General features: G+C 44.9%; 1 protein-coding gene across 1 annotated transcript in view; it reads right to left on the reverse strand.

Annotated features, from left to right (window-relative positions):
- The window catches only part of lpar3 (lysophosphatidic acid receptor 3), a 73,361-nt gene extending 51,365 nt beyond the window's left edge, over positions 1-21,996 (reverse strand). Inside the window, exons 1-2 of the mRNA XM_067989802.1 lie at positions 21,394-21,996; positions 4,026-4,772 (exon numbers count right to left, since the gene is read on the reverse strand). Of these exons, the coding sequence (XP_067845903.1) occupies positions 4,026-4,758 (733 nt within the window). The 5' untranslated portion in view covers positions 4,759-4,772; positions 21,394-21,996. The remainder of the gene's footprint in view (positions 1-4,025; positions 4,773-21,393) is intronic.
- Positions 21,997-22,472: the final 476 nt, after the last annotated feature.

Consider the following 22,472-nt stretch of genomic DNA (forward strand, 5'->3'; position numbering starts at 1 on the left):
AAATCCCACTCTAAGGACTTGAATATATAATCTAGGCTGACACTCCCAAGCAGTAATGAGGGAGTACTGCACTGTCAGAGGTGCGGTCTTTCGCACGAGACGTTAAACCAAGGCCTTGTTGGCCCTCTTTGGTGGAAGTAACTGATAACACGGCCACCATTTTGAAGAAGAGCAGGGGTGTTCTCCCTGGTGTTCTGGCCAATATTTATCCCTCAACCAACATCACTTTCAAAAAAAAAACACAGGTTATTTGGTCATTACCTTATTGTGGGATCTTGCTGTGTGCAAATTGGCTGCCACGTTTCCTATATTACAACAGTGACTGCATTTCAAAAGTGTTTCATTGGCTGCAAAGCGCTTTGGGACGTCCTGAGCTCGTGAATGGTGCTCGTTCTTTCTAATATACACGTCATGAGATTATTCAAATAATATAATAGAAATATTATGATAGTTCAGGAACTGGCAGATGTGCTCAATCTATTCCTCACACCAAGTCAGAAGGTTTGAGGGTTCAAGTCCCATTCCAGACACTTGAGCACATAATCCAGGCTGACATTCCCGGTGCAAAACCGAGGGAGTGCTGCACTGTCGGAGGTGCCGTCTTTCAGATGAGAAGTTAAACCGAGGTAAAAAAAGACTTGCATTTATATAGTGCCTTTCACGACCTCAGGACCTCCCATTTAATAGTTTCATTGGTGTGCACCAGTCAGAGTCTTAGTAAATTAAATATTTTTTGATAAGAATTAAAAAAAAACCTGCCGACTGGTGCCCGTGCGCCCAAAAAAATCAAGCCCGATTTGAAGACCCTTCCCGCACCAGCGGAATCAGTAGAATCTCGCAATTGCCAACTGGGGAGGGCGCCGCCAGTTTTGTGGGCGGGGCCTGATTCGGGCAAATTGAATCCTGCGATCACAGGACCAAGGGACATAAATACACTATTGCTGCACTGAGGTAAGACGAGGGACCAGAGTATTCCTCCCCCATCCCCGTCATTGAGCGGGAAATATGCAAGAGTGTCCTTGGACCCTGTCGATTGACCACTTTATTAGATCATGGATGGGATGGAAGGTTTTGACGATACAAGTAGGTGTGACAGATTAAGGACTATTACTCCACGGAATATTCTGCCGGCCGTTCTGCTGGGGCCATCGGAATGACGTCTTGTGAAATGGCAACCAGTCAGGTTTGGGTGGTGTAAGATTTTGAGGTTAGGTTTATATTTTCTTCTTGTTGATTTCCCTCCCCCCTCCCAGTCATCAGCATTTTCCTCACAACACTCAAAAGCAAAATATCTCCAACTCTCCCTTAATGAGTACTTCATCAAAATTGTACAAAACTGAACTGCTCATCCCTGCAAACGTCAGACCGACTTTCTAGACACCGGCGGGGGTGGGGGGTTTATTTTTTTTTGCTGCAAAGTTATTTCTCTCAATGTCTCTCTGAGGAGGAGTACAATCAGTGAGGCACACAGCCATGTTATTTACACTTCACGCTTATGGTCCTACCTTTGGGCTCGCAATCTCTCAGTGACGGTAGCGGGAATTCAACAGATCTCTAAAATACGGCAGATTTTAAAATGCCAAACAGCAGAGATCCCACCAAGTAGATTCCAAAATGAAACATTAGTGAGACGGAACTTTTCGAATAAATGATCACTTTTAAACCAACTGAACCAGCCAGGTTCGGATATTCCAGTGTTTTTTTTTTCTAAATCTTTTTAAACATAAGCCGCCACCACATGATATTTTTTTTGGGGGGGGGGGTGGGGCAGGCTGTGTGTAACTGATCAGTGGTTCCTTACAATATAATTTTAAAAACACATAAAATTGAAATATAAGGCCTTCTGTTGACCTGCCCGCTGCTTGGAGCATGTGTCATTACTGGAACTCCTCCAGGCCTCGGGCTAACAAGATGTCAGGTTGTGATGCCTTTTCTAATGAATCCATAAGGAGACACTGGGTTATCCCAGTCTCAATGAACAAAAAAAACAAAAATCTTTTTAAGGGAGTACAACCAGGGGCCATAAATATAAAGATTGTCACTAATAAATCCTATAGGGGATTCAGGAGACATGTCTTTACTTGGAGAGTGGTCAGAATGTGGAACTCACTACCACAAGGAGGAGTTGAGGCGATTAGCATAGATGCATTTAAGGAGAAGCTGGATAAACACTCGAGAGAGAGAGAGAGAGAGACAGGAATAGAAGGGGATGCTGATGGGGTTAGAAGGAGGATGGGAGGAGGCTCGTGTAGAGCATAAACCTTTTGGGCCGAATGTACAGCACAGAATTACATAGAATGGTCTGCTTCTGTGCAAGAAGTTAAGTTTCCTTTGTTTTGTTTTTGCTTACGAACTTAAAATAATATTATTCCCATTATCCACCACGCCCTCCAGTCCCCGTGGTGCCCACCGGTCGAGGAAGGCCTCGAGTGTACCAGCGGACACCGCGTGCTCCTTCCCCAGGGACACCCGAGCGGGGACAAGACCGCAGAAGAGAGGCAGGTTATATGTCGCTTCCTATTTTAAGACTGCAAAGGGGTGGTTTGAGGAGTTACAGATGGGTGCATGTGCTGACAAGTTAGGATAGGCTGGATTAAACGCCTAAAGGCTAAAGTCTGTTGATTTCTCCATCTGGTTCTCACACTGTCCATCACAGTTATTCAATCCGACCAGAAGGGTCTTTTACTTTTCAGCAATGTTTGGATACTTCGGTTGACGGTTTTTCCCCCCCCCCCCGCCCGCCCCCCCCCGCCTTTTTTCCTTTTTAAAACACTGCTCTCTCTCTCTCTACAACTCTACCCCGACCGTGGCGAACTTCAGTACATCAACCCACTGTTACAACATCAAGGTAGTCTCGACTCTCTTTCAACCTCTCCCCATCAGCCAACCACCCACCCACCAATCAGATACGATGTGACTGTGCTCCTCACAGGCACACCCAGAACAGATGCCTGTTCCAGCAAGTTTACAAGGTTAGCTTGTTAAACACAATAGGTCTCCTAACTGCCTTTACTTGAGAAACACACTGTTAATCCTTTTTGTGTCTTCACAAAGTGTCTATAAAAGGGGAAGGGCTGCACAACAGACATTGCTTCTTTTTTTCTTAAAAACTATTCATTCTCAGGATATGGGCTGACAAGGCCGGCATTTATTGCACATCCCCTCGTTGCCCCAAGTTTGATACGACTGAGTAGCCTGCTAGGACACTTCAGAGGGCGACTGTGAGTCAACCACGATGTTGTGGGACTGGAGTCACCTATAGGCCCAGACCGGGTAAGGATGGCGGGTTTCCTTCCCTAAAAAGGACATTAATGAACCAGTTGGGGTTTTTACAGCATTTTGACAGCTTTTTATTTCCAGATTTTTTTTTTAAATGAACTGAATTCAAATTCTCAAGCTGCTATGATGGGATTTGAACTCGTGTCCTCTGGATTATTACTCCAGTGTTATAACCATTACCAGTTTTGATACGGCAAGTAGGGAGAAACTGATGCGAGCTCAATTGTTAATTTTAAATCCGAGATTGATAGATTTTCGTTAACCAAAGGTATTAAGGCTTACGGGGCTAAGGCGGGTACATGGAGTTAGGTCACAGATCAGCCATGATCTCATTGAATGGCGGAACAGGCTCGAGGGGCTAAATGGCCTACTCCTATTCCTACGATACCTCTGGCAAGTGGGTCAGTAACCAGAGGTCATAGATTTAAAATAATTGGCAAAAGAACTAGAGGGGAAATGAGGAGAAATTTTTTCACACAGAGGGTTGTTAAGATCTGGAACGCACTACCTGAAACGGTGGGGGAAGCAGATTCCATAGGAACTTTCAAGAGGCAATTGGACATGTACTTGAAGAGGATTAATTTGCAGGGTTATGCGGGGAAAAAGCCAGGGTGTGGGACTACATTGGACAGCTCTTTCAAAGAGCCAGCACAGGCACGAGGGGCCGAATGGCCTCCTTCTGTGCTGTAAGATGATTCTATGATGCTACCATACCATGTCAATAACTGAATACATGAATCACCTACCCAGGACAGTCATGATGGTCTTCACTAGCTTCATCGGCATTTTGTTGCGTTTGATGGAACCAGTGGTGTGCGCGGACAAGTTGCGGGTTTTCTTCTTCACGTAGATATAGATCCGCAAATATATCGCTATTATGATGAAAAATGCGAAGAGGTAGAATAAAGCCCAGAATACCAAGAAACTCCTGCTGTAGGTCGGGGCCAGGACAGAGCAGGTGCTGATGTTGCAGATGCAGTTCCAGCCCATATTGGGCAGGGCGCCCATGACAATGGCCGCGACCCAGATACCCAAAATGAGACAAGACACTCGCCGCTTCGACAGGTTGCTGTGCAACTGCATCTTCATCACGGAGCAGTAACGCTCAACCGCTATCACCAGTAAGCTGTCCACTGATGCACTGAAACTAGTGTCCAACAACCCCTGGCGTAGAAAATAGCGGTACACAGTCAACGTCCTCGACGTCTGGCCGGTGTGGAACATCAGGAACACGTAGGCTATGCCGGCAAAAAAGTCCGCTGCTGCGAGATTCGCAAGCAGGTAGTAAAAAGGGAAATGGAAACGTCGGTTTCTGACCACTGCAATTATGACCAAGGCATTGGACAGAAAGATGAACAGGCAGCAGAGCGAGCCGAACACAAAAGCAATATAAAGGTTGCTCTTCTTGATACTGTCATCAGAGTCATTGCTATGGAGGTTGTAGAAAAAATCCATCGACTTGTTATAGTAACAGAACATTTTTCTTCTTGCGTCTGCAAAAGAAGAAGTCGCAAACAAATTAAACGTCGTGTTGGCAAAGCGTCTTTTAGAATTTTTTTTTTGAGGATTCTTCCCAATTGGGAAAAGTCCCTTCAGTAAACTTCAGTCTCACACCAACTGAAAAAAACTTAAAACGTGAAGACCATTTACTAAATGTTTATCAGCATCAATCAATTGGGTTTTTTTTTTTTGCATTGCCCTTGCTGCAATCAGGGCAAGTGAGGGATCTAGGAGTTGCCAGCCCTCCAGGATTGTTCTGGAATCTCCAGGAATTAAAGACTAATCTCCCGGGACAATGCAGGAGAAAAATCGTAGGGGCATTAAAAAGAGTGAATTTTTCATTTTCTTTTGAACATTTATTACTACTAAAAATATTGGAGACGGGATAAAAAGATTGTGACTGACAGTCAAGAATCATCCAATCGGGTAATTAAGAGCCTGTTTGCTTTCCCATTGGCTGTGGGAAGGTGAGCCGTCGCGAGGATGGACGTGTCGGGTGACCAATGGTGGGTGTTGGGGGGGGGGGCGGGGCTGTTGGAGGCAGGAGGTCATGTGATGAAACCTCCAGGAATATGTCCAGAGTTGGCAACCCTAGAGGTATCTGAAACGATACCGCCTTACCCAGAACTACCAGCAACAGCCGTGTTTTGGGTTTCTTCAAAAGTCGAGACGTCACTGCCCACGGCTCACGTGATGTGGCGTTTTGTTGAGTTTTGGAAGAAACTGGGAGCCTGCCTTTAGGCTGTGCAGCATTCCGCTCACCAGGTCCAATCCTCTGGCCCCAGCTGCTATACTAAAGCCAGCTACCAATGTGACCATGGCCTATTAACAACAAGGGGCATAAATTGCAGGCATTGGGGGATAGAATGGGATTTAAGAAAGGGGTTTGTGAATATTTGGAATTCTCTACCCCAGAGGGCTGTGGATGCTCAGTCGTTGAGTATGTTCAAGGCTGAGATCGATCGATTTTTGGACTGTAGGGGAATCAAGGGATATGGGGATCGGGCGGGAAAGTGGAGTTGAGGTGGAAGATCAGTCATAATCTGATTGAATGGCGGAGCAGGATCGAGGGGCCATAAGGCCTACTCCTGCTCCTAATTCTTATGTTCTTATAAAACTTTCACTGCTGTGACTTTGGTCAAAATCCTGTCCGGGTGGATGTTGATCAGCAAGTTCTAAAGTTTGGGTAGCGTCCAGTCCAGTCCAGTCCACGATAAACCATAACCTACAATTTAATAACTTCCCATAAAACGTTGGCATCAACCTCATTAAGTCCCACAATGGCAGAACAGGTAGCAGAAGTCAAACTGGCACAGGGCGTCAGCACTCCTGGTAAATTTGGGTGAGGTACAGTACCAAACCATGCAAAGTGGGGGAGCAATGCACGGTATCTGTCCCGGGTGGATTTGATGAATTATTTGGAATTCTCTATCCCAGAGGGCTGTGGATGCTGAATTGTTGAGCATATTCAAGGCTGAGATCGATAGATTTTTGGACTCTAGGGGAATAAAGGGATATGGGGATCAGGCGGGAAAGTGGAGTTGAGGGCGTAGATCAGCCATGATCTGATTGAATGACGGAGCAGGCTCGAGGGGGCGTATGGCCTACTCCTGCTCCTATTTCTTATGTTTTTATGTGGGCAAATTGGGGAAAAAAGAATGTTAAAAATTCTGAGTCTGTGATCTCCTCACCTGGAGGAACAAACACACAAATTCAATGCGATGCAAAAATATCTAATCACTGGGTCTTTGATCGTGAAAGCATTCATCATAAACTGTAACAACAAGCAACCTGTAAACTTCTTCATTAAAATTCACTAGAAAATTACCTGTCATTAGCTCCCATCTAGGAAGGCCTTAACACTTAACCGTGCATTGAAAAAGTATTTAAATTTAATCCAGTAATCTATTTCCTGATAGAGTCACTAAAAGCAGCAAAGAACCTTCCCTCTCTCTCGCCCTCGCCCCCCCCTCCCCCTCCCCCCTCCCCCTCCCCCCCATGAGCCAATCAGCAACTGAGCCATGCAGACCAGGAAAGTCCCAGGTTTAGTCCTTTGGCTCTGCTCAGTTTATTTGATCACAGCTAGACTGGGGTAACAGGGGTCGGGCTCACTCTATTGGGCTGGGTTATCGGCCAGCATTCCCCACTCCTAAATACTATTCAGTGGCTCCCCCCCACTAACTTTTACTGAATTTGTGCATCAGAAACGAAGCAGTCCCTATGGTCACCCTGATGAGTGCAGCTCCAACAACACTCAAGAAGCTCGACAGCGTCCAGGACAAAGCAGCCCGCTTGATTGGCACCCCATCCACCACCCTAAACATTCACTCCCTTCACCACCGGCGCACTGTGGCTGCAGTGTGTACCATCCACAGGATGCACTGCAGCAACTCGCCAAGGCTTCTTCGACAGCACCTCCCAAACCCGCGACCTCTACCACCTAGAAGGACAAGAGCAGCAGGTACATGGGAACAACACCACCTGCACGTTCCCCTCCAAGTCACACACCATCCCGACTTGGAAATATATCGCCGTTCCTTCATCATCGCTGTGTCAAAATCTTGGAACTCCCTTCCTGACAGCACTGTGGGAGAACCTTCACCACACGGACTGCAGCGGTTCAAGAAGGCGGCTCACCACCACCTTCTCAAGGGCAATTCGGGATGGGCAATAAATGCCGGCCTCGCCAGCGACGCCCACATCCCATGAACGAATAAAAAAAACCAGCTGGCCAAGGGTCAAGGTTTACACAAGAATAGTGGTCACTAGGATGAGGTTCCAGAGGGTGGGGGACTAGAACCCACTGAAAGGAATCAATGCTTTCATGAGTGTGGGGAGGGCGGGGGAGAGAAAAATTTGCAGAGACAATAGATGAGGAAGCAATATATAGAGAGGCTAGTCGCAGAGTGAACTGCCAGTCAAAGACAACTTTTCATAGAATCTTACAATGCAGAAGGCGGCCATTCGGCCCATCATGCCTGTGCCGGCTGTTTGAAAGAGCTATCCTATTTGTCCCTTTCCCCATAGCCCTGCAAAATTTTCCTTTTCAAGTATTTATCCAATTCCCTTTTGAAAGTTACTACTGAATCTGCTTCCACCGCCCTTTCAGGCAGTGTATTCCAGATCATCACAACTCGCTGCCTAAAAATAAATTCTCCTCATCTCCACATTGGTTCTTTTGCCAATTACCTTAAATCTCTGTCCTCTGGTTACTGACCCTTCTGCCAGGGGAAACAATTTCTACCTACCAGGAGGACACAGCAGCGGTTCAAGAAAGCGGCTCACCACCACCTTTTCAAGGGCAATTAGGGATGGGCAATAAATGCCGGCCTCGCCAGCGATGCCCACATCCCATGAACGATTAAAAGAAAAACTAGATGGTTCACTTTTAAAGCCTATTGAGGTCAACATGGGACATACAGCATGCAGTGTTTTTGCGGACATCATTGGATGCGATGGCTGTTCACCTACAGCCCCAATTATTGTCCACAGGAGGATGGAAATATTCATTGTATTTTTGTGCTTCAAATTCGGGAGGAAATTATTTACTCCCTGAACAAAAATTAGAATCATACAGGAATTATGGGCATTTGGATGAGGTACCCACTGAATCTCATCTCAGAAATGAGTCACCGCCTTAATCGTCATCACCAGGAGAGGAGAGAAAAATATATTAAAAAGGGCATTAATGTATGTTTGCTTTCTGGTCCCTCTCTTTGATTCCGGTCATTATTTCATATTCTGAAAGACTTTGATCCTTTGTTCTATAATAGCCACTTGCACGTCTCCTCATCTAAACTCTTGTCCATGCCCAGAACCTGCATTTGTGATGAACTTATAACAAATTGTTTAGTATAAACATTTGGATTGATCATTTACTATGATTGCAATTCAGAGTTTACAGTTCCCACCACTTTCAATGAAGATCCCCATCTGTCTGGTGTAAGCATCTGATAAGATTACCAGTTACAATCAACAGGAAATTCCTAAGTCAGTGCTTATTTCAGGAAGATTACTTAATGGTCCTGGTACACAACCTGACTTGTGATAGCGTGCAGTATAAAGCAAACTGCATTGGGTTTGGATCATTCTGGCTCAAACTGCATGTGATCTCGTTGGGACTGACAGTGTAAGAGCTAAGAGTCTAGAGGGTAACCTTTAAATGGAACCATTGGAGATCTTGCTGAGTCAATTACAATGAGACACCAAATAAATAGGGTTTTTGTTCCCTGGGGATGAGAATGTTCAGGGGGCTGCATATAGGGACACCACTAATCCAGGTCAGAATGGAGATGATTGGGTAATTCCCCCGTCAATCACGCCTGGAGTCCACACTGCTGTAAGTGACTGGGATTGATTTTACGCACAGAATTTTTATTATTTAACTATCCTCCACTCACTGCATCTTGGTGGAGGAATAATCCTGCTTTTATCGGGAGATGTTGCTGCAGTTTCGGTCATGAGTTCTGTTTATCATAGTAGTATCATAGTATGGAGTATAGGAGGAGGCCATAAGCATGACATGTAGTTTCAGGCCAGGGGATGTTTACTTATATCAATCTCAATAGCTTCTGCACAAAGTATCATGCCATCCAGTAATTTAAGGAACACCGTACATAATCCATAGTATTTTTGATTGACGGTGCTTTGATTAACTGTATATAAAGTGAATGGGCTTAATTGTCTTAGTTGCTGAAAATTACTTCACCATGATGGCTGTACAAATTGGTAAATTGTGATCCAACAGTTCTTCTGAACTTGATACCAAAAAGGGGTCAGGACCTGCCCTGAGAGAGTTGGGTATTAAGCCTTTATAAACGGGGTTTTCTTGTGGACATTGACATCCTCAGTCATTTTGGGTGCGCTGTGGCCCTCCCCCAACATCAAGGCACCTTGCTTATCGCTCCAATTACCACTTTACAATGTCAATTGTATTCAATTTAAAACCTTGAACTGACCAAAACTCTGCTGCCTGTGTACTAACTCACAACAAGATGCTTCACAGGAGCGTAATCAGACAAAAATTGACACCGAGCCAAAGCACATTATGACAGGTGAACAAAAGCTTGGCCAAAGAGGTAGGTTTTAAGGAGTGTTGTAAAGGAGGAGAGAGGGGTTTAGGAGAGAATTCCAGAGCTTAAAGCCTAGGTGGCTGAAGGCACAGCCTCCAATGGTTGGGTGAAGGAAGTGGGGGATGGACAAGAGGCCAGAATTAGAGGAACACAGAGTTGTCGGAGGGTTGTACTGGATGAAGTGAGAGAGATAGGGCGGGACGAGGCCATGGAGGGATTTGTGCATGAGGATGAGAATTTTAAAATCGAGGCGTTGATGGGCCAGGAGCCAATGTAGGTCAGCAAGCACAGGGGCGATAGGTGAACAGGACTTAAGGTAGGATATAGGCAGAGTTTTGGATGAACTTAAGTTTATGGAGGGTGGAAAGCTGGAGGCCAGCCAGTAGAGCATTGGAATAGTTGAGTCTGGAGATAAGAAAAGCATGGATGAAGGTTTCAGCAGCAGATGAGCTAAGGCAGAGGCAGAGATGGACGATATTACAGAAGTGGAAGTAGGCGGTCTTGGTGATGGAGAGGATATGGGGTCGGAAGCTCAGCTCAGGGTCAAATAGGATGCCAAGGTTGCGAACGGTGTGATTCAGCCTCAGACAGTGGTCAGGGAGAGGGATGGAGTCGGTGTCGAGGGAACGGAGTTTGTGGCGGGGTCCAAAGATGGTGGCTTCAGTCTTCCCAATATTTAATTGGAGGAAATTTCAGCTCAACTAGGACTGGATGTCGGACAAGCAGTGTGATAACACAGCGGCAGTGGAGGGGTCAAGAGAGATGGTGGTGAGGTCGAGCTGGGTGTTGTTGGCATACATGTGGAACCTGACGGATTTTCAGAGATGCCACCGAGGGGCAGCATGTGCATGAGAAATAGGAGGGGGCCAAGGATAGATCCTTGAGGGATTCCAGAGGTAACGGTGCAGGAGTAGGAAGAGAAGCCATTGTAGGTGGTTCTCTGGCTATGAGGGGTCAGGCTCACTCAGCTGGACGACAGAGGAGAGGCACTGGAGGAGGACGGTGTGGTCAACCGTGTCAAAGGCTGCAGACAGGTTGAGAAGGATGAGGAGGGATAGTTTACCATGGTCACAGTCACATAGGATGTCATTTGTGGCTTTGATTTTGGCCGTTTCAGTACTGTGGCGGGGCAGAAACCTGACTGGAGGGGTTCAACCATGGAGTTGTGGGAAAGATGGGCACGGATTTGGGAGGTGACAACACGTTCTAGGATTTTGGAGAGGAAAGGGAGGTTGGAGATGGGGCATTAATTTGCAAGGACAGAAACTCGGCCGGCAGCAGGTAAATTTAAATCAGGCCCCCAATTGCATGCCGAGAGCCTGATTTAAACATAACGAGATCTCCCGCCTCTGGAAGACGGGACACACACACTCTTCGAAACCCGCCGTCGTAAAAACAGCAGCAGTGTGTTGGGGCATATGCCCTGTTTTTTTTTTAGGGTTTAAACCCCCTTCCCCTGACCTCCTCCCGCCCGTCATGGTGGGGGTGGGGGGGGGGGGCGGGGTTACCATCAAGGTCATTTCTATGACAAGGCGACAAAGATATAAGATTAAATGCAAGAGATTTAGGACAAGGAGCAAGAGAGACTGTTTAAATATAGAGGGTTATGAGGCTATAGATTAAACCACACCAACATTTAAGACTAGGTGAGATAGGTGGTTAAAGGAAAGGGGAATAAAGGGATACGAGAACTGAGTGAGCACACGGGATTAGAACTACTGCTCGTGTGGAGGATAAACGCTGGATGGGCTGAATGGGCTGAATGGGCTGAATGGCCTGTTTCTTTGTTGTAATTTCTGTGCAATTCTGAGTCATATGGCTGTGGTTTCAAACCCCACACAGGACTGGAGCACTCAATCTAGGCTAACATTTCAGTCGAGTACTGGAGGAGCTCATTGTCTTTTCAATGCCATGTTAAACCAAGGGTGAGGTCCAGCTGTTTGATTAATGTTGCTGAGTGGCTTTGGTTGCCTGCTATTCATTGAAGTAGCAAACATTTTGAGCTTGACAAATATCAAACACTTGTGACGTATTTGTTATATTTAATGTAAGATGTTTGACCTGCCAATTCTACTACCTGTTTTGATTGCATTGGCGTTTAAAAAAAAATAATTTCAAGACTCTGCGAACCTAAGCTTAGGTGAATTGAATTGACCTGTCAGTTCAACTCTAAGATGGGAAACTGCTTCTTGGACCAACACAATCAAAACCACAACTGGCCATTCACCTCACTGCTGTTTGCAGGATCTTGTGTACACGCAACTTGCATTTATTTAACATGATAAACATCCCAGGGCACTTCATGTGGGACTGCACAGACGCCAAGTAGGAGAGATGACAAGTAATGCAGTCAAAACAAAGCTGACTTTTAAAAGGAGCTCTGAAAAATGGGGACTGGCACAATGTAGGAGCTTAGGGAGGGAGGTCAGACAGAAGAACCAAGAATCCTGAAGTCTTTGCACTTCAAAGTAGTTCATCGCGATATGAGACATTTCCGAGAGATATGATAAGATGCTAAATGCAAGCTCCTGTGCTGTTTCTTTATCTCTGTACGGAGTTTGTAACTTTATATGCTGTATTCACTGCAGTTCCTCTCCAACTATCTGAAAGAAAGTGGTTACAAAATAAATGACTTGACCTGAAAAGGGTTATAGAAATGTCCAAAACCAAATTGGAATTACACATTTGCAACAGTCAATAATTCCCCCTAAAATTCAAAGTTCGTCAGGGAGCTCCATTTTCTTCTAATAAATTTAGGAGAACAGGTGGCTCCTGCTTTCTGCAAAGGTGTCTGAGAAAGAGCTACAAGCCTTGTTTGATTTTTTTTTAGATTAGAGAACACTGCCTAGCGCCTCACTTTGTTCCTCAAATAAATCTCTGTCAGGATGGAACGACCAATTCCTAGTAGTGAGGTGCAAGGCAGGAATTGAATCGAGTGATTCTGATGACAGCACAGGCCAGGCAGAACAAATGATGAGTGGCCCACAATCACCAACACAGCTCAGAATACTGCACTGTATATCTCTGTATTAAAATTCTCATCCTTGTTTTCAAATCCCTCCATGGCCTCACCCCTCCTTGTCTCTGTGACCTCCTCCAGCCCTACAACCCTCCGAGATCTCTGCGTTCCTCCAATTCCGGCCTCCTGCGCAGCCCCGATTTTCATCGCTCCACCATTGGCGGCCGTGCCTTCAGCTGCCTAGGCCCTAAGCCTCTCCGCCTTTCTACCTCTCTCTCCTCCTTTAAGACGCTCCTTAAAACCTACCCATTCTTTAGACTATTTACAATATATATCAATGAAAAGTGGTGTTGGAGATGAGGTGGTAATTTGCAAGGACAGAGAGGTCAAGGGTGAGTTTTTTGAGGAGGGGGATGATTAGGACAGATTTAAAAGGGAGGGGGACAGTACCTGAGGAGAGGGAACTGTTTACAATATCAGCTAGAATGGGGGCCAGGAAGGGAAGTTCGGTGGTCAGCAGTTTAGTGGGAATAGGGTCGAGGGAGCAGGAGCTGGTTCTCTTGGACAAGATAAGCTTGGAGAGAGCATGAGGGGAGATAGGAGAGAAAGTAGAGATAGATGCGTGCTCAGGGCTAGATGGGCTAGGGGAAGGGAGAGATGCGGCAGAGACAGCTGGTCTCAATCTTATTGACAAAGATGTTCACGAGCTCCTCGCACTTGTTTTTGTAGGGGAGGGTGCAAGGGGCAGGGGAGAGTTTAAGAAGAAGATGGTTTGTAGTGGAGAAAAGAAGCCGGGGGTTATCTTTGCATTCCAGGATGACCCTGGAATAGTGAGCAGTTTTAGCGGAGAAGAGCAGGGCCCGATAGTGCTTGGCCAGATCTGGCGATGAATGGTTAAACCAGTTGTGCCATAAACGTTCAAATCTACGTTCCTTGAACTTAAGGGAGGGAAGATGGAGGTTGTACCAAGGGGATTGACCAGGGTGGGAGAGAGTAAGGGTTTTTCTGGGAACAAGTACCATATTAATATTTGCACCATATACTATAGTTTGCAAGATTTATTACATCATATGCATTGATTGTGTGGTGTATAATAGTGCATGTAACAGATTAGTGTGTTTTTCTACTCATAACTTCCCATTGGCTCTCTCGACAGAACGAGGAGAGCTAAGAGGAGCACAAGCCACATTGGAAGAGCACCATACAAGTCGACATTATGTCTTGTCGATCTAGCTGTGTGAGGCTATTAGCGACTATGAAGGAAAACTCATTAAGGCCTTGGCGGTTCTGTATGACTTTGCTTCCCTATCAATCCTCATGGCGATAATTGAAACTTGCAGTCAGAGAAATGGTGGGTGTAGGTGTGAGTGATTGAAATTTCTCAATGGAATTAGACAACATTGGAAGCATTGCCAGGAGGTGGATGACAAGGTATAGCCAAAATACTGAAGAGGTATTTCTTCCCAAAGGTATGTGAAAGTACTTGATGTCAAACTTACCTTCAATTGCCAATCCATTCTTACAATGTAGGACAACTGGGGATGAATACAGTTTTACCGTCTTAGGCACATTTCACCTGTAGCTTATATGTCAGTAACTGCCAAATGCACAAAGCATAAATATTTGGAAAATGTAAAATAAATTTATGAGCCACGCGTATAAACATCTGTCAGTCATACCCAGCGATGACTGACGCCAGATGCCAGGTCAGCAGGTTTCAGAACAGTCCGTTCCTTCACTCTATTAAAATTTGGGAGATTGGAATCTAGAAACCCAGGACAGCATTCCAGGGCATCCACATATACTTTACGGCCCATCCCACTGCTGTCACTTCTAAGCTGGTAGGTTTGGGGCTGCCTGCTAATGGTCATTTTCTTGTGGAAAGTAGACAATGAGCCATATTTTGCTGTCAAGATAACGGTGAGGCTAATGGCGCTCGTCATTATTTATGCGTAAACGGTACAGTAACGTCAGGCGAGGGGCAGATGCGTGGTTGAACTCAAATATCCAGAAGTTGCTGTCCGAGTTGCACTGCTCTGCTGTTACCTTTGGGAAAACAGCATCGCGCTGCCTGGCTCACCTTTGAAATGCACTGAATGGCGTGAAGTTGCTGTATTTGCGCGGTAGATAAGAACTAAACTCACCACAGAAAGTTAACTTGTCATTTCAAGACTAAGTACCCTTTTAAAGACGTGATGTGTTAATTACTGCCAATCAAACTCTCTGGCACCAAAAATTAACTATTACAAGTGTAGAGTCTCATTCCTTCAGGTTTTAATTGTCAAAATTTAAATTTTGAATTTTTAAAAATGTTTTCCTTTGTCTTTTTTCTCTCTCTTAATCCTATCTTTCTTTCTCTCTCTATTTCACTTTCTGTACCTGATTTGACATTGAATTCACCCACTCTAATTTACACCCTCCTTCTCAGTCCTTGCACTGTTTATTTCCCAATCCTTCAATCTCATGGGTTAAGGAGATACCCTGTTGCTTGCCCTGTTCACTCAGGTCCCAGATGCCCTGTTATCAGTTCGCACTTTCAGCAACTTGCCACACAAAAAATTAAAAACCTAAACATGCAAGGGCAAGTCTAACTGACGGCAGACACCATTAGATGCCCTGCCCCGGCAAATTATGGCCCAATGTTATTAGTGTTGTATTTTCCATAAAAGGATTACTTTTTGCTACAAGAATTTGTTATCTGGGTGATCTCAGCAAAACACTTAGCAAACTTTGTGCATTTGTGCACTACAACAGTGACTACATTTCATTGGCTGTAAAACGCTTTGGGACAGCTTGATAGGCGCTACATAAATGCAAGTCTTTCTTTCTTTCACTAGATATTCTGCTAGCTTTCAGGCCACAACCCCAACACTGAAACCTTTGCTAAACCTTTATAAAATACTGGTCAGGCCTCAGCTGGAGTATTGTGTTCAATTCTGGAAGGATGTCAAGGTCTTAGAGAGGGTGAGATTTACTGGAATGGTACCAGGGATGAGGGACTTCAGTTCATGCATGATCCTGTCCTTTCCCAAAATCCACTCATGTGCTCCTCAAGCAGGTCTCATTGTATAACCATCAGGCGTTGCAAACCTGGTTAATTTTCTCAACTCAGATTAATTATAATACCATTGCCCGAGCTGAGATCAGCTAACTCAGCATAGACCAGGGATTAAATCTAGGACATTCCTAGAATTTACAGCTCAGTTGCTCATCAGCTTAACCAGTTGAGCCATCGAGGTAGCAAGATTCACAAATGTGACAATAAAACTGTGGCAAGTTGGACCAAAAATTTTGCAGTTGATTGTCATGAATGTCGCATGTGGTATGTACTAACCAGAGACTTTACATCAGATTACCAGGACAGCAATAATACAAGCTAAACAACAAACTTAAAAAGGTTTGCAACTGAGAAGAGAGTATTAACTATTAGCGCATTTGGACAAACACCAGCTACCATTTACTTTTCTCATGGAATTACTGTACATGTGCATTCCATTTTCTTGGCCCATATCGTATTGCATGATTCACTTTGTCAACAGTGCTCAAGTCAGCATTACATGAATTGGTGCGTGATCCTAGATAAGATTCATTTCAGTTCAATCACTTAATACACGTAAGACAGCAATTTTAATGAGAGATTAAGATTGAATCATAACGTGTGAACCTCAAGCGCTTTATTTTTTTTATTCGTTCACGGGATGTGGGCGTCGCTGGCAAGGCCAGCATTTATTGCCCATCCCTCATTGCCCTTGAGAAGGTGGTGGTGAGCTGCCTTCTTGAACCGCTGCAGTCCGTGTGGTGAAGGTTCTCCCACAGTGCTGTTAGGAAGGGAGCTCCAGGATTTTGACCCAGCGATGATGAAGGAACGGCGATATGTTTCCAAGTCGGGATGGTGTGTGACTTGGAAGGGAATGTACAGATGGTGTTGTTCCCATGTACCTGCTGCCCTTGTCCTTCTAGGTGGTAGAGGTGGTGGGTTTGGGAGGTGCTGCCGAAGAAGCCTTGGCGAGTTGCTGCAGTGCATCCTGCGGATGGTACACACTGCAGCCACGGTGCGTCGGTGGTGAAGGGAGTGAATGTTTAGGGTGGTGGATGAGGTGCCAATCAAGTGGGCTGCTTTGTCCTGGATGGTGTCGAGCTGCTTGAGTGTTGTTGGAGCTGCACTCATCCAGGCAAGTGGAGAGTATTCCATCACACTCCTGACTTGTGCCTTGTAGATGGTGGAAAGGCTTTGGGGAGTCAGGAGGTGAGTCACTCACCGCAGAATACCCAGCCTCTGACCTGCTCTTGTAGCCACAGTATTTATATGGCTGGTCCAGTTAAGTTTCTGGTCAATGGTGACCCCCAGGATGTTGATGGTGGGGGATTTGGTGATGGTAATGCCGTTGACTATCAAGGGGAGGTGATTAGATTCTCTTATCCCTTATCTGAAACTGATTTTACTGCCTTGTATTTTCTATTGTTCTTTTTATCTTTTCAACCACAAGGATGATGTGGGAAATCATTCAACCCACCAACTACATCCAGCCCAAAAGATACATTATAATCCCAGGAACCCAGGGGAGGGATGCACTTTTGTTCCATTTTCTTTTCTAGGCTTGGTTGTTATGGCAAACATCAATCACCATGATACTCTGTGATATCCTCACTGAAGGATTAACTAATTGGGAAGTGAACATTCAGCTCTGCTAAATGGTGACCCATTTTTTTTAAAAACCAGAGAACTCAGTATGTATTATAATCCTAAAATGCTGGAAATACTCAGCAGGTCAGGCAGCATCTGTGGAGAAAGAAACAGAGTTAACGTTTCAGGTCGATGACCTTTCGTCAGAACTGGATGAAGTTAGAGATTTCTCTAACTTTTTCTAATTCTGTCAACGACCTGAAATGTTTAACTCTTGTCTCTCTCTCTCTCTCTCTCCACAGATGCTGCCTGACCTGCTGAGTATTTCCAGCATGTTCTGATCTTATTTCAGATTTCCAGCATCCACAGTATTTTGCTTATGTATTATAATCTGATTATTTGAACAATAGCACATTTGAGAGCATGACCAATATACTGCTCTTTCTTTAGACGTATATTTACATGATTCTGTTTAAACTAAGTGGGCGCTTTTTAAACCGAGTTCAGCAAAGTTTACACATTCCTTTGGATTGTGGCACATAATGAGGAAACTTGTAATTGTATTAATCACATCCTCAGGATGCTCCAAAGCACTTCACAAGCAAATAGTTAATTCCTGTTAAGCAATTAAACATGGTAGCCAATGTGTACAGAAATATCCCACAAACACCAAATGAGATGAACGACCTGTTAATCCGTCTTTCACGATGTTGGTTAAGTGAAGAATGATTTCCAGGACACCGGGAGAGATCCCTTCTATTCTTCAAGTAGCGCATTGGGATTTTTTTTCACATCCACCTGAACCACAAACAGGCAGATGGCGCCCTGGTAGAACATCTCACCAAAAAGACAGCAGCTCCGACAATGAAGCACTCCCTCAGTACTGCACTGAAGTGTCAGCCTAGATTACTTGCTGAAGTCCTGGAGTGGGGCTTGAACCCACAACCTTCTGACTCAGATGAGAGTAGTACTGACTGTGCACTTATTACACGGTACTTGCAGTTACTTACAGCAAAATGTCATACAGAAGTCTGTACATTTTGTTAGTACTAGGCATTGCGTACTGAAAGAGTCAGAGTCATTCCTGATATGAGGACAATGGAGAAAGGAATCATAGAAAGTTACGGCACAGAAGGAGGCCGTTCGGCCCATTGTGTCCGTGCCAGCCGAAAAAGAGCGATCCAGCTTAATCCCACTTTCCAGCACTTGGTCCGTAGACTTGTAGGTTACAGCACTTCAAGTGAATATCCACATACTTTTTAAATGAGTTGAGGGTTTCTGCCTCTACCACCCTTTCAGGCAGTGAGATCCGGACCCCCACCACCCTCTGGATGAAAACATTTCTCCTCAGCTCCCCTCTAATTCTTCCACCAATTACTTTAAATCTATGCCCCCTGGTCACTGACCCCTCTGTTAGAGTGGATAGGGAGGACCTATTTCCCTTATCTAGTCCAGTCACAATTTTATGTACCTTAATTAAATTTCCGCCTCCTTTGTTCCAAAGAAAATAACCCCAGCTTATCCAATCTTTTCTCATAGCTAAAATTTTCCAGCCCTGGCAACATCCTTGTAAATCTCCTCTGTATCCTCTCTAGTGCAATCACATCTTTCCTGTAATGTGGTGACCAGAACTGTACACAGTACTCAAACTGTGGCCTAACCAGTGTTTTATATAGTTCTAGCATAACCTCCCTGCTCTTATATTCTATGCCTCGGCTAATAAAGGAGAGTATCCTGTATGCCTTTTTAACCACCTTATCTACCAGTCCTGCTACCTTCTGGAATCTGTGCACATGCACTCCAAGGTCCCTTTGTTTCTCTACACCTCTCAGTATCCTCCCATTTATTGTATACTCCCTTGCCTTGTTTGCCCTCCCCAAATGCATTACCTCACACTTATGTGGATTGAATTCCATTTGTCACTTTTCTGCCCACCTGACCAGTCCATTGATAACTTCCTGCAGTCTACAGCTTTCCTCCTCACTATCAACCACACGGCCAATTTTTGTACCATCTGCAAACTTCTTGATCAAACCCCCCACATTCAAGTCCAAATCATTAATATATACCAGAAAAAGCAAGGGACCTTGTACTGAGCCCTGCAGAACCCCACTGGAAACAGCCTTCCAGTCACAAAAACACCTGTCGACCATTACCCTTTGCTTCCTGACACTGAGCCAATTTTGGATCCGACTTGCCACTTTCCCTTGGATTCCATGGGCTTTTACTTTTTTGACCAGTCTGCCATGTGGGACCTTGTCAAACGCCTTGCTAAAATCCATGTACACTACATCAAATGCGTTACCCTCATTGACCCTCCTTGTTGCCTCCTCAAAAAATTCAATGAAGTTAGTCAGACACGACCTTCCCTTAACAAATCCATGCTGACTGTCCTTGATTAATCCGTGCCTTTCTAAATGACAATTTATGCTGTCCCTCAGAATCAATTCCAATAATTTGCCCACCACCGAGGTTAGACTGACTGGCCTATAAATTACTCGGTCTATCTCTTTCTCCCTTTTTAAACAACGGTACAACGTTAGCAGTCCTCCAATCCCCCGGCACCACTCCCGTATCCAGTGACGATTGGAAAATGATGGTCAGAGCCTCTGCTATTTCCTCCCTTGCTTCTCAACAGCCTGGGGTTCATTTCATCCAGGCCTGGCGATTTATCTACTTTCAAAGATGCTAATCCCCTTAATACTTCCTCTCTCACTATGTTTATCCCATCCAATATTTCACACTCCTCCTCCTTAACTACAATCTCCACGTCACCCTTTTTGTGAAGACGCAAAGTATTCATTAAGAACCATACCCACAACTTTCGCCTCCGCACACACCGGTGTGTAACCGTACCTTTTTGGTCTCTTCCTGGAATAATTCCCGGTTGAGGTGTGTACCTGTCAAGGATTAACTTTTATTTACAAGAGTTTTGATAAAAAGAAAAATAAACTGCAGACGCCGAAGAAATAAAAACTGAAAATATTAGGAATACACAACAGGTCAGTTAGCGTGGATCAGGAGAAAAGATGAGTTAATCTTTCTGATATAGACCCAACATTGCTAGAACGCCTTTAATGTCCCAAGGCACTCCACAGCAGAATCAGAGAATAATGGACACCGAGCCAAAGGGAGGAGATATTATATGCGAAGATTTGGTCAAAGAGATGGGCTTTAAGAAGGGTCTTAAAAAGGGAGGAAAGGGAGGTGGAGAGCTTTTTTTAAAAAAAATCTTATTAAAAACATAAGTTCCATACATCCCTGAAACTAGAGCACCTGGGCAACATTTATCCCTCAACCAACATCACTACTACAGTTTATCCGGTGTTTTGTTTCATTGCTGTTTGTGGGACTTTGCTGTGAGCAAGCTGGCTGATGCATTTCCCTGAAACACTGGCCATGAAGCGCTTTTTTTGGCATGTCCTGAGGTCACGAAAGGTGCTATGTCAATGCAAATTATTTTCTCCTTTCACAAGATTTGCACTTTTGATTGTAATCTTTAGATGCACCCAGTATCGCTCTCATTTGAAGAACACTCAAACTGAAAGGCTGAATGCAAACGCGGTGCATTTTTAAACACCAGATTGAAGATTAAGGGTTAGGGCAATACCACTTGAAAACACGACCACCATTTATAATTACACGTGTATACAATTTGCTTATTTTTGTCTAAAAATTGCTGTTGTCAGAAGCACTTTAATTAAAATCGGTGGCTAGAAGTTCTCAGAAATTTCCCAGAAGCAAAAAAACCAAAGAACAATCTAAATACAACTCAGATACACAGTAACTACAGTATTTAGGATTTAAGATCTTGCTGGAAAATCTCCTCCTTTGCAGGTTTCTGAAACCCACCCACCCGCAGAGTGAAGAAAAGACACCAGACCAAAAAGCTTGAGAGATCCAGGACTACACCAGTCACAAGATGAGACTCCAGCCAAGTAGCTACTACATTTGCTCACCTTCTCCTGAATTTCTTTGGGCAGCCTGAGGGGATAATTCGAAAGTTGTAGCCGTCACTCCCAGGCTTCGAATGGTCTTTTGCCTTTTGCCTTCAAGCTGCGATGGAATTCTGTGCCGCACCGCTTCGGTTTTCCTGGACGAACCTGCGGAGTTTCGCGGCTGGCTCGGTGCCCTGAACCCAGGAGCAAACGGATAGGCTTCCTATCCTGGGGCTTTGCACCTCTCCACTGAGGATATCTAGGGTGGTACTTGTTCAACAGGTGCGCCCAGCCTGGACGGGCAACACGCAAGAGGTGCGGTTCTGTTCTGTTTGAGGAACTGTTGTGCGATTAACCAAAGTGTCCCCGCAGAAGGAAAATGACCAGATGCCGATTGCGTTGAGAAGAGGGGTAGGTTCACTCCAGCGTGTAATTCATTCCAGGGAACTCAGTGCAGTGGTTTCCCTCCGTGTTAAGGCAAGTTCAGACAGTTAAAGGGCGAGGGGGGCGCGGAAAACATGTTAAACAGGTCTAGAAACTTCAGCAAAGATTAAACTGGCCGTGCAAGTTGGGGTGGGGCATGGATTTCAAAACCTAGCAAAAGAAATCTGACGGCTGCAGATCCGTGGGGAGGCGGAAAAGGTCGATTAGTCCAGGAATGCTGACATCCCGGTTCCGTGTGTTGCATGTTGTCTGTTCCCAGAGTCCAATATGTTCCCAGATCTTTTCATTGAGTTTGATTATAGGAGGGGATGAGAGTTCCGTTGGTTCCCATGGGTGGCGACACCCTAGATGCAAATCAGATTGGCACAGTTGGTAGGACTGTGCTCCCAGACTAATGGTGGTAGAGCTTATGGATTCAAGTCCTACTCCAAGACTTGATCATATAACCAAGGCTGACATTCCAGCGCTACACTGTCAGGGATGCCCCCCATTCACTTGTAAAGACCTAAAGATCTATTGGTATTATTTGAAGGAGTGCAGGAAATGCCCCAGCCAACAAACATTCTTGCCGCAACCAAAAACAGCATAATTGTTATTTTATCTGATCTCTTGTTGGTGGGACTTTGTTGCTGTGTTTGTCTACACAACAACTGTGC

Source organism: Heptranchias perlo, chromosome 9 (genome assembly GCF_035084215.1).
Source record: "Heptranchias perlo isolate sHepPer1 chromosome 9, sHepPer1.hap1, whole genome shotgun sequence".
NCBI lineage: Eukaryota > Metazoa > Chordata > Chondrichthyes > Hexanchiformes > Hexanchidae > Heptranchias > Heptranchias perlo.